The 13,434-nt window shown below is 43.9% G+C and overlaps 1 protein-coding gene across 3 annotated transcripts in view; it reads right to left on the bottom strand.

Moving 5' to 3' along the window:
• NEIL1 (nei like DNA glycosylase 1) overlaps positions 1 to 13,434 on the bottom strand; it is an 824,101-nt gene that overhangs the window by 512,973 nt on the left and 297,694 nt on the right. For all 3 annotated transcript variants that reach the window (XM_044077181.1, XM_044077184.1, XM_044077183.1), the window contains exon 4: positions 1,975 to 2,038. In XM_044077181.1, the coding sequence (XP_043933116.1) occupies positions 1,975 to 2,038 (64 nt within the window). The remainder of the gene's footprint in view (positions 1 to 1,974; positions 2,039 to 13,434) is intronic.

The following is a 13,434-nucleotide window of genomic DNA, read 5'->3' as shown; positions in this document are numbered from 1 at the left end:
GTGGATGCTAACTTGGGGAGTGGTGAAGTTCAGAAAAGTGGCATTCACATTAAATGAATGGATATGATGACCCAGAAGACTTCTACGGCATCTACATGTATTTGTACGTAACCACATTTTTACAGTGCTTTTAAACTTTTAAATTAATTCATTCAAACTCCCAAACAGAACTAGTCTCCTGTCTCTTGATCATCTTTATTACCTTCTTGATTACCTGTACTGTTTGCACCTAAGCTGTAATATAGGTAATACCTTACCATTTACACAAACTAAATTACTGATGATACTACAGTTTAGGTTCTATGATTAAACAAGAAACCCTTTCAAACAGAATCTAAAACAAATGAACATTATTAAGCTGACATGTAAAAAATATACATATTTTTTTATTTTGTATACTTATTTCCCCAATGTGCCTACCAGCAATAAAGCTTCCTTCAACTGAACTTGGCCCATATGTTCTCCTGTACAGATATCCCCAGCAGACAGCAGAACCATCTGGAGGGGGCCATCTGCTAGTCAGCCATAGGGGTTCCTTGTGCCCTCACAATGACATCTTGGCAATGAAGGAGTTTTTCTCTTTAATGTCCTAACCCTCGCAAGGGGGGGGGGGGTCACACACTAGGGCAGCTATGCCTCCTCATGCATATGCACACTTGCTAAGGAAGGCTATTTCATTCACAGCTAGCTAAGCTGAACACACACTCAAGGAGCATCCCAAGTACTGCCACCCCTCTTTCAAAGGACTGCAGACTAGGGAGGTCCTATTTTGCCGCTCCACCAAGGATAAGCATACCCATCCTCCACACTCCAGCACCAGCCCATGCCCATGCCACTAATCGAGCATCAGTGACCTTTGTCATAGTCAGAGGTTTATCCCTAAACACCAACACTTCTGATGACAATGAAAAATGTGAATGACAAAAAAAAAAACTCATCTCAAAATATACTCGCTCTCAGATTGTATAGCCTTGGGGTAAAGAGAAACTTCCTTACCCCACAATCTTACCAAAATCAACAGGCATTCTTCAAATATATACAGTAGACAGAGTTGATTATCTGAACTAATTGGGACCTACGGTAGTTTGGATAATCAAACTGTTTGGATAGTCAAACATATAAATTAAACCAGATAAAAAACTTCTAAAAATATTTTTGATGAACAGTAAATAAGAAAAATAAAACAAATTTACTCTAAGTACAAAATGGTACAGATTATTATTCTAGTACAGGCTCAAGAAACACGCACAAGCGAATATGTATAACATTTACATATTCAGACTTTATGATTTTTTTCTACCCGAAAACTCTGTAAGGCTGTGTTTGGATAACGGATGTTTCGGATAATCAACTCTGTACTGTGTGGGAGTTGATAAAATTTGACTATTCTCATTTCATGTCATCTTTGCACAACATTTATCAGGGCTCCCTCCAATTTGTACCATAAAAAACAATGTTCCTAGGCAAACATCTTTTTAAGGTTATGCACATTATAAAGCCAGGAAAATACGCTTCATGTTCAGTGCATCAAAAAACTCTCAGACAGACGTTAAGTGTAGAAATCTTCGTGGGAGACAGGTTTATATTTCTGATGTACTGCTGCCACTTGTTTGTCCCACATGAAGGTGGGAGCTAAAATGCCAAGAAAAGCCCAAGAAATGTGGCTACTTGTATCTGTATATTTGAGAACAAGTTGCAGCATATGCATTATTAATGAATGAAAAAAATGGAAGTACACTGTGTGCCATGTACAACAGGGTTTATACTGTAACTCACAACTCAGACCATCTGTGCCTCCCTCCCATCATTGTTGAAGATAAGACGACCTGCAGTACTGATGTGGCTACTAACCATACCGACTCATGTGAGACAGAAGTAATAGATATGATGCACAGTACATTAATCCAGACGGCTGGAAAAGCATTCAGAAGGAAAACATACAATGCAAAAAAATAAACAATTACATCACGTTACCTCTTGGCTTTTAACACTCAACTCTATTGCTGCCCTTCCTTGTGTAAATGGGGGGATCTTCAACCTAAGATGATTTAAAAAAAATAAATAAATAAGATTCAACACAGGTTTAAACACAGAGGGAAATCATTTTTTTTCAAGAGGCAATGGGATCCCGTCTTTATGTGGACTCATAATGCAGTATTCTCATTTGTTAGCCAATATGCTACTATATTAAACAGTTACATACAATATACAGTGGAAAAATCAATCAGTACAATTTCTTTGCTACTGTGCAAGACGTACATCACAGAGGTGATTAAACTTTCTTTCCTCTGCACATAACAGGCAACAGCAGGGGACTGAACATACACTGAAGTAAAACATGCATATGTATAATGCACCAGAAGTCGAGTGCAGCAAAACCAAATGGGACCAAAAAAATTAAGTAAAGTATTTTGGGTCTATACTACATATTCGAACTTTCAAAACTTCGAATGCCATATGTTCGACAACATATGATCGAAGTTCAAAAGTTCGAATATATAATAAAACAAACAAAAAAAACTCACCTTAACAGTGCAGGCAGGGGGGCAAGCCCCCCTGCACCTCCCACACCGCCCCCTACTTAAATATACCAACTCTGAGATCGTACTTCGGTGCAGAAAAGGGAAATTCTCCCATTCTGCACCGAACGGAGCCATTACGTTTAACCTTCGAACTCTTGAAATGTCGATCATATGGTTTCGACCATATGACATTCGACATTTCAAGCGTTTGGAGTTCTAATAGGAACCCAGTACTGCTTGTGTATGTGCATCTTAGATTTCACAACCATTCATCACCACATACTACAATACAGTCTATTCTTCAGAAGTATGCAGTACAATTAACATTCCTTGATGCCCATCATCTACACCCTCCAATCCAACCATCTTGTCATCACATGACTTTTTCTTCTCTCCTACACCTAGCCCTTTGAGCTTACTCAGCAGTCACTTAAGGTGGAGTAAAGTCAATAGTTTTGTTGAAGTCGAGACAGACTGTATACATCAGTAAGCTGTCTTTGTTCAAATCCATTGTAAGCCAGTCATAAACAAAAGTTATTTACTCACCATAATGATAGATTTGTGTCGTCTGCCTCTGTCTGGTTCAACCTGTGCTACTTCGGATCCCACTCGGATCTGACACTGGCCAGTTGCAAAGTCTTCAGTACACGTGGCTCAGCCTCCCTTACCCATAACTCACTGCTCCTCCTTCAACTCCTCAGAATGAGCTGGCTCCATGAAAAGAACCAGTATGAGAAAACATAATTCTGAGAATGTACCTTCAGAAATGGATTATGACAATCAAGAAGGATGCAAAACTCCACAAGGAAGGAACAACCAACCTCCAATGTCAGGTCATCTCAGGAGGAAAGATTTGTCAGGTTGGAGGGCAGGAGCGTGAGAAGGTTGAACTAGATGTAAACAGACAGCACAGCTCTATCGTTACAGTGAGTACATAACTTTCATATCTGATGTTATCTTTTCCACCTGGCATCAATCTGGGGGACAGAGTCCCCAGCCATGAAAAATTCATTGGGAGGAACTATGAAAGGATATTCTGTAACACAGTGGAGACAACAGAAGCTCTGGATCTAGACTGGATATCCCACTCGTAATGAGACATAAAATTGTGATGATCCAACCAAGTAGCAGCTGCACAAGCTTTACCCATTCATACTCTAGAAAAGAAACAGCAGAAGTAGCTATGGCTCTTATCAAATGACCCTTAGGTTTATATGGAAGTGACTTGCCTTTCAAAGAATATGCAAACAAATACAATCCGAAAGCGATTTGGATAAAGTCATTTTAGAGTTAGGTGAGCCCAGCCTAGATTTTAAAAAATAGACAAATAATTGACTGGATTTTCCAATAGCTTCGGTACTGTCCAAGCAGACTCTCAAATATCTATGAACATCCAAGCAATGTAAAAGGTATTCGCCTTTATTTGAAAAATTGGAGAAAAAGACAGACAAATCAATAGAAGTGTCAGTGTTATTCTCCTAGCCACCTTTGGCAGAAAAGGAGGGTTCATACAAAGAGAAACTCTTGTCTCTGTGGAACACCAAAGAAGGAGGTAAAGAGTCAAAAGCTTGTAACTCCGAAATGCTCCTTGAAGTAATCGCTATCAAAAATAACGTTTTACAAGTTACAAGCTTTAAATGAGAGGTAGCTGAAGGTTCAGATGGGGGTCCTGCAAGAAATAGCAAAACAAAAGGGAAAATTCCAGGGGGACAGGATCCCACACTGGAGGACATAGCAAAAAGGTGCCTTTGAGGAATGGTTTGGAAATCTTGAGGGAAGCCAGAAGCACATTATCCTTGCCAACAAGAAAATTAGAAATAGTCGCTAATTGCACTTTAATTCCAGCAAAACTAAAACCTGACTGAAAAAAAATCAAGAAAATCTAAAACAGACTCCAGAAGGGCAGAGACAGGATCCAAGCCTCTAGATTTTACCCACATAACAAACCTCCTCCATTTATTGGAATAGACATTCTTAGGAAACTGCTTTTGAAAAGATAACAATATATGAACGACATTGTGCAAAAGCTTGGGATCTCTGGCCATCAAGGGAACTTGGCAAACCAGGTGGTCAATTTTGGCACTGAAGGTTGGGTAGATCCAGGCCTGCTTGATAAGAAATGAGACCCAGAATGGGATCCAGTACTGGAGGGGGGGGGGTACTTCAGAAGAGGCCAAAGGAAAGAAAATAACACCCGATGAGGCCAAAAGGGGGCAATGAGGATTACTGTAACTCTGTAGCGAGCTGCCTTCTGCAGAAAAAGGAAACTCAAGGATAAGCATAAAGAAGCCCCAGGGACCAAGCAAGCACCAGAGCATCCCTGGGTGACTGTCCAGGAGGGGGAATGATGGCATAATAGCTGCTGCACTTGGTGTTGGATGGGGAGGCAAACAGGTCGCTACACAGAGTGCCCAAATGCAGACAAATCCGAGCTGCTACCTTCAGATTTAGTGATCACTCATGAGGCAAAAGAATGTTCCTACGGAGGTTGTCGGCCAGAATGCTGGACTTCCCCAGGATGTGCACTGCCACCAAAAACCTCTGAGAAGATATCGCCCACTTCCAAACCCTCATGGCCTCCTGACAAACAGGATAAAATGTGTTCCCTCATTTGTTGAGATACCAGACAACAAACATACTGTCTCTGTCTGTATCACAGTCACACCTCTGGGAAAGGCATCCTGAAAGGCCTGCAATAGAAGGAGGACTACTCTCATTTCCAGGACACAGATGTGAATGTGGGCCTCTATGGAAGACCAGGAGCCTTGAACTGTCCTCCCTTTGAAATGCCCTATCCCCAACCCAGGAGGGAGGCATCAGTGATGACCATGGCAGAGGAAGAAGAATCATAAACGGTCTCCTGGCAGTTACCAAAGGAAAACTGCAACCACCAACAAATTTGCTCACGTGCACCCTCATTAACCATATGGGAAAATCCAAAGGATGAGTAAGAAAGGACCACTGAAAAGCCATAGTCCATTGTAGAGCCCTGATGTGATATCTGGCTAAAGGAACCAACCCTACTGATGCAGACATATGACACAGAAGTTTTGTAACTGCTTGTACTGGTGGCTTCAGAGTTGCAAGAACTGACAGGGTCTGAGCCAAATGGCAGAAATTCTAGAATTTAGAAGCTTAGCAATCTGGTTGGTAGTGTCTAAATGGCACCTTGTGAATTCTAAAATTTGTACTAGCTGAAGGCTCGATTTTAGATAATTGTGATGCGTAAGTTGTCACACAGTTGGAGGAAGGAATCCCTGGCTGTGATCAACGATGCTCTTGTGGGGTGGTGAGCAGCCAATAGTCCAGGCACGGAAATAACTGAAATCCCTGCAGCTAGGCTGTGATCACTGTCATGAACATGGTAAACACCACCAGGGGGGCTGTGGTGAGACCAAATGGTAGAGCCCCGAACTGGTAAAATTTTACCCCCCCGGAAGCACAGAGACCTCCTTGAACACTTGTCTATCTTGATGTGATGGCAGGCGTCCTTGAGGTCTATCAAGCACATTCGGTTATCTTTCCTCAGAAGAGGTAAGATGAACTGCACCGTGACCATCCATAACTTGGTCTTTTTGACAAACTGATTTGGCTTGCTTAAATCCAAAATTGGTCTGAGGTTTTTTGCTTTCTTTGGAATTAAGAAGCGTCTGGAATATACCCTGGATCGTTTTTGCTCTGATGGGACCTCCTGAATGACTCAATTTACACGTAGCTTGCGAATTTCTAAAGCTGCATATACTCTCTAAAGGGGTGGAACATCTGGTAGACATTTTGGATGACAATTTGGAACTTCTAAAAGGGTAATATAACCACCTCTGGGTAGGACTCTCAGCACCCAGGCATCTGAGGCAATGGCTTCCCAAGCTTTTGGTTGGACAGCCAGATGACCCCTGACTGCCTCCAGAGGACAGCAGCCAGGCAACCCTTCAGGATCACTGAAAGTGCCCTCTGGAAAAAGCTTGTGGAAACCCTCATTCTGTAGACCACCCAAGCCCCAAAGGTGGCATCCATTATGACCCCCCTCCCCCATCTTTGGGAGGACCCCTCTGAAAGTTCATCCTGAGAAACCTTCTGTGAGTTTCTGAAGAAGAGATCCTTACCTCCCTTCTGATTCCTTGAAAAGATCTATCGGGGGTAGCAAAGTATACTCCAATGGCAGACAGTGTTTTCCTATCCTGTTCGCTCCTTGTCAGTGTGTCTTTAACTTTTGGCCCAAACAAGGAGAACCCATCGAAAGGAGCATTAATGAAGAATGCCTTGACGCAGACCTTGAAATTACATAAATGCATCCCAAGTACGGCAATACCGAAGCCAGCTGCCCGAGATGCTCCATCACCCACGTTTGAGATAAGCCTCATGAAAACATTGGTGATGGAAAACAGCATAGGCAGCGGAGTCTCCGGTGTCTTCTGTGATCAAAAGACTGCTGTGTCTTGAGTTTTTGATGCTTCAGACACTAGGTCCCGCTTGATGAATTCTTGTCAAGTGTGACAGGTAATTAACAGTTATCAGTGCAAGAGTGGCTGAGGCATAGGAATGCTTTCCTAAATGATCCAACGCCTGAGACTCCCTGTATGGGAGGAGGTCTGAATCGAGGAGCTCTCCTCGGAAATTTCATTCTTGGTGGCTGCTGCCACCACAATGACATTGATTGCTGGACCCTTGCTCCAATGTAGGGGAAGCGAGAAGCTTATCCGGCTTTCTGGGGATGGGCTCCACTGTGTTGGGTTCCTTCAACTCCCACCAGAATACCTCATCTATAAGGACATCTGGAGGAGAAACACCCGAGGAATGGATGGACCTATGCTAAAGGCCTCCAGAAATACTGACTCCTTTGGAGAGAGTGCTTTGGGGGTCCAGCCCCCATGCTGGCGAAGTAGCTCCAATAAGTCACCAAAATAGGTGTCATCGCGCAGAGATATGGGAGATCCCTCACCTTCCTTGAGGCCAGTATCCTTGGTGATAGACTGCTCAGGGGAGTTGATGTGTTTCCTCTAACCGTTTCGCTTTCCTGAAACCTCCCAGTCTAACGAAGAGGAAAAGTCTGGAAGGCCCGCCTTGGGAGCAGACTGTCAGCTGGCTGACGTAGGCTGTCCAGGAGCATACTGTTGCAGGTACTGCTGAAAAGAGGGAGTGGATGCCAGGTGGGGAAATTCAACTCTTGTCCCAAGAGGAGAACGTCCTCTCTATGTCAAAGACCATGGCAGAAGCTGGCCTCTCAGCTGCGCCTAGACCCAATGTTAAGATTAAGACCGAGCTGCCCAAAGCAGAAGCTGCAAGTGGAAGTACTGATCCTGAAGCAGGAGCCATTGACTCCAACCCAGAAACTCCTGCTTTGATGTCACAACTCCTGGGTCCCGACAGCCCCAAAAAAGTTGGAGTCGAGGCAACCAAAGAAAAGGAAGGAGCCAATGACACCAAAGCTGTCAGATCGACTCAGAGGGTGGAAATTCAGCCAGCCCGGAAGACCTCGGATCCGAAGGGCTGAGGGAAGAAGCCAGAAGAATGGAGCAGATGGTTCCAGTGCTGGTCCCGAACCCTAACTGAAAAGGCTCAATTGCATCTGTGCCTGAAAAAAGGACCTCAAGAGGCGTTGCAATTCAGAGATTTTAATGCTGTTCGCTGAACTTGAGCAGACGAAGTTACTTCTAAAGGAGGCTTAAAAGATCTTTTGGAAGAAGATTCCATATGCTGGATTTGAGCTGGGAAGACTTTTAACCGGAGCAGAGAAGAGGAACTGCTCCAGTGGGTACTCACTGAAAAGAGGGAGGCTGCCCTACCAAAAACAAAAAGGGGCTTGGGATGCTCAGTGCAGGAAAAGTCGTACTCTTTTTTGGCACCAAACAAGACTGGCTGAAATGTCAAGGCTGATATTGGCGTCAGGGCAGCCAGGCGACCTGAAAGTCATGGGATCTTTAGGTCCAGTGATCCAAGGTGGCAAGGCCAGAAACAGAAGTTGAAGAGGATCTCTTGCAAATCTCTTTGGAAGGTCTGGAGCTCACTGTCGGGGATTCTCAGACCCGGTCTTTAGAGCCGAGGAAGAAGCCATCCCAGAGACAGGAGGAGAACTCAAGTGAAGAAGCCCTTTTTAAATCAACTTGGCGTTATGCTCATTGATGGCACTAGTACCAAAACTTTCACAAATGGAGTATCCAGAATCTAGATGTGCTGGTCCCAGATAATAAACACACTACAGATGTGAATCCTGGGAAGGCAACTTGTACCCACAGGAATTAGAAGTTATGTACTTACCATAACTTGGCATCTGCGTTGTCCATCTTCATTCTTCCTCACTATTGGGTTACGGATCTAATCCTCTGATCCGACTTGGTCACATTTTTTAGACTTGGATCCTAGTCTCAAGCTCCTCCCTCTACCCATAATGCCCTATGCTCTCTGTAGCTTCCTCAGATCGAGTTTGCTGCCTTACTGCCTACTGAATAAAGAGAGAGTAGAGACAGAAAGAAATCAGAGGCTCAAACCAGGAACATAAAGGTTTCTATAAATCCAATAGGTCCTCTAGGAGCCAAAAGGTTGGGGGATGGCTGGGAGGGAAGGTGAGGGAAGACTGAAAATGTTCAACAGAGATGCAAAGCTGTGGTAAGTACATACCTTCTAAAATCTGATGCTGTTCTTTTCATTCTTCCTCACTACTGGGTCACAGTCCCCAGCTATGTCACTCTCAGGTAGCCTCAAAGAAGGATATGCAGGAGCACTGTCGAACCAAAATAAGCTCTAACTCTGGAGACAATGTGCAATTTTTAATGTGACATGAAGGTATGAGTCTTCTACCAAGTGACTGCAGCACAAATATCTTCAATCAACACTCTGGAAGAGAAGACAGATGATGCAGCCATAGATCGAGCAGAATGAGCTTTAGGAGGGTGAGGCAAGTTCAATCCATTTTTTGAATAAATTAGTGAAATATAGTCAGTAATCAAGTTAGCCAATGTAACTTTGAGACTGCTTGACTTAGATGGTTTGGTAAGATAGAAACAAATAGCTGGTCAGACTTTCTACACTGTTTTGTTCTATGAAGGCAGAACCGCAGTTGTCTATGAACATCAAGCAGCTGCAAAATATATTCGCCCTTGTTAGAAAAATTATGGAAAGAAGACTGGCAACTGTATAGACTGGTTTATATTAGTCACTGTGGCTATCTTAGGCATAAAAGATGGGTTGCTACTGAGAGATACTCTTTATGAAAATTATGTAAGGCAATTTTGATGATATGACCTGAAGTTTGGAAATTCTTCTTGCTGATGTGACAGCTACCAAAAAAAACATGGTTTTCAAAGAAAGGAATTTAATTTCACAATCATTCATTGGACCAAAGGGTTTTTGGGTTAGTCCTTGAAGAACAACAGTTAGATCCAAAGGCAGAGTAGGATCCTTTAATTGGGTTTCTAAGCAAAAAAAATCACTTTCATGAAAACCTTACATAATTTAGACATAGCAAAGGAGCCAGAAAAACTTCCAGCATGAAAACGGGAAATGGGTGCCAGCTGAAGTTTTATAGTGGGAAAACTAGCCCCTTCCTTGAACAGAGAAGTAAGAAAGAGAAGGATGGCTGAAACTGGGGCTGAGAAAGGATCGATATTCTCTTTGGAAGGCCAAGTGGAAAATCGTTTCCATTTGCTTTGGTGCACTTTTTTAGTAAAAGCTTTTTGAGAAGCTAAAACTATGTCTCAAACAGAGAATGCAAGCCTGGACCTTTGTAAAATTACTGGAAATGGAAATATCAAGCAGTCAGTTTGAGAGTGAGTAGATTGGGATGTTAATTCCCTGACGGATGACAGAGGAGATCCAGTCTAGGCTCCAGAATCCATTGGGTATTTCAGATGAGACCAGAGAAAGGGGAACCATACCTGGCAAGGCCAGAAGAGGGCAATGAGGATTACTGAACTCTTCATCCTTCTGGCCTTCTGTAGAAACTTCAGGATCAATGGTAGAGGAGGATACGCATAAAAGTAACTGGAGGACCAATTGTGAACTACAGCATCCTTCTTGGATTCTGCCAGAGGGGTGACCAAAGCGAAATACTTGCTGCACTTGTTGTTTTCGGGAGCAACAATGATGTTGCAGCAAGTTTGGTTCCAATGACCGAATATCAGATTCGCCACTGACTGATTGAGGGATCACTAGTGAGGGGTCAGAATGGACTTGTTGAGTTTGTCTGCTAGAATGCTTGTTTTCCCTGGTATATGTGTTGCAACTGGAAAGCAGTCTGAAGATATCACCCATTCCCAGACCCTCATGGCCTCTCTACATAATGGGTAAGAACAGGTTCTTCCTTGTTTGTTGATATACCAGACTACTGACATGTTGTTGGTGTGTAATGCAATCGTCCCAAAGAGGGGGCTGTCCTGAAAGGTTTGCAATGTTACAACAACTGCTCTCGTCTCTAGAATGGTAATAAACAATCTGGATTCTTTCCCTCAAAATGCCTCCCACAGTTGGGAAGCGTCCATGGTCACTGTGGCTGTGGGGGGAGGAAGAAGGAATGGCCTGTCCAGAAAGAGGCCGTCAGTGAATCTATCACTGGAGAGGTCATCTGCAAATGGAGTTAACTTGACAGCAGCAGGTCCATTGAATGCCTTGCACTAAGAATCTTGCTATGGGTATTAGGATGATGGCAGCTGACATACAGCCCAGAGTTTGAAGAATCAGTCTCGTTGACAGAGACGGTAAATAAATTATGCCCTGTACTTGGTATCTCAAGGACATTATGTGATGAGAAGCCAAAAAAAATGTTATCTGGTGCATTGTATCGAGAAAGGCACTGATGAATTCCAACCTCTGAACAGGGGAGAGGTTCCATTTGGTAAGATATATAGAAATGCCCAGGGAGCTGAAGAGCTGGACCTGAAGTAGTTGAGGCCAGGCTGGGGCAGTTAGAAGCCAGTTGTCCAAATACAGAAACACCTGGAATCTTTTCAGTCTCAGGTGAGCTGCCACTACTGCAATGCATTTGGTAAACACTCTGGGAGCTGTGGCGAGTTCAAAGGGCAGAGCTCTGAATTGGTAATGAGTGGCTCCCAGCCTGAAGCATAAATGACTTCTGCAGCATCTGTCTATTTTGATGTGATAGTACATGCCCTAAAGGTCTATCAAGCACATCCAATCATCCTTGCACAACAGCTGTAGAATAGACTGAACCATAACCATCCAGAACTTTGAAATCTTTACATATTGATTTAGATTGCTCAGATCTACAATGGATCTTAGGTCCCTTGTTTTCTTTGGCACTAAAAAGAAGCAGGAGTAAGTTCTGAAACCTCTTTGTTTGGTTAGGACCCCTTGGATGACTGTTTTCTGCAGAAAATTTTGAATTTCCAGTAATACATGATGCTCCCTCTGACTGGGTGGTATGTCAGGGGGTTTCTTTTTTTCCACCACAGGTGGAAGGGAAAAGGGAATGAAATAACCTCTGGATATTATACTTAGCACCCATGCATTTGTTGTCAAGATTGGTCCAGGTGTCTAGGTGCAGAGAACAATGACCCCCTGTCTGCCTCTAAAAATGGACAGCCAGGCAGCACTTCAGGACCGCTGATAGGGCTTGTCAGAGAAAGGTTCTTTAAACCCTGATTCTATGGAACCCCTCTGCCTCTGGTGTGGCATCTACCATTGAAACTTACTCTTCTGTCTCTGAAGGAAGAATCCCCATGTTGATCCTGAAAAGATCCTTGAGACTTTCAGAGCCAAGTCTTCTTACCACTTCGCTAATTTCTGGAAAAGGTGCTCTCAGGGGTAGCAAACTTGATCACAATGGCAGACAGGGTCTTTCCTTTCTGCTCACTGCAGGTAGGAGTCTCTTTGATGGATGGCCCAAACAAGGAGGAGCCACTGAAAGGGGCACTGAAAAACGATGCCTTGAAAGGTTCTGCAAAGCCAAAAAGCATCATTCAGGCATGTCTTCTGACTGCAATATCTGTGTCAGCTGCCCTTGTGGCATCCTCCACTGAATGGGAGATGAGCCTCATGGAAGAATTAGTCTTGGAAACAAGAGTAGCCAACTGGGGAGATACTTTCCTGAGGTCCTCATCTGACATGGTCTCTGTGAGAGCGCTGGATAGCTCGACCAAATCTCTCTGCAAATAAGTGAAATTACCAAGTAATAATTTAATCTCAGTGCAAATGTAGCTGAGGCATAAATGTGCTTACCAAACCTGTCCATCGCTCAAGACTCTCTGTTCAGCTAGCTCCTTCTTGGTGGCTGCGACCACAACAATGGCATCAACATGGACACCCTTGAACCAATTAAGTCTATCTTGGGGGCACCAGAGATCTGTGCGGGGGTTGGGGATTGGCTCAATAGTGACCCGCTCCTTCCAAGCCCGGCAGGAAACTAAGTCAATGAGTTTGTCCACCAGGGGTCACCCAAGACAGATGGGCCCACCCAAAAGCATTCAAGAACACAGACTCTTCAGAAGTTGAGGTTGGGCCAACCTGCCACCTTTCTGCCTAAGAATCTCCAAGATGTCTCCAAAGGCAACATCATCAGGTGGTGATCATGGGGATCCTTCTCCCTCATCAAAGTCTGTGTCTTCTCTGAGTGACTCCACTGGGGAGTCAATGTGCCCTTTTGCATGTCTTCTTCTGAGGAACCTCCTCTGTGGGGTGTTCAGAGAAGGTATCGGAAGAAATGGGGGCTTCCTCGGAGAGGGAGGGGAACTTGGAGGCTCCTTGAGAAAGGCTAACCCTGGACAGAGATGATGGGCTCGGTACTCAGATACAGTGAAGAATGAAGGGGAGGATCGGAGGCCAAAGAGGTCAGTTCTCCACAATATGGAAAGATGACAGACCAAGAGAAACACCTCCTCATCTCCCTCAAAGCCGAGGCAGTCAAAGAAGCATGGACAGGAATCACCCTGGATTTGTGGTCTCCAAACAGAATCAGACCCAA

This window comes from Protopterus annectens, chromosome 7.part0 (genome assembly GCF_019279795.1).
Source record: "Protopterus annectens isolate FY-2018-M chromosome 7.part0, PAN1.0, whole genome shotgun sequence".
Classification (NCBI taxonomy): Eukaryota; Metazoa; Chordata; order Ceratodontiformes; family Protopteridae; genus Protopterus; species Protopterus annectens.
Note: the sequence above shows the minus strand (reverse complement) of the source record. Positions and strands in the feature narration are given on the sequence as shown.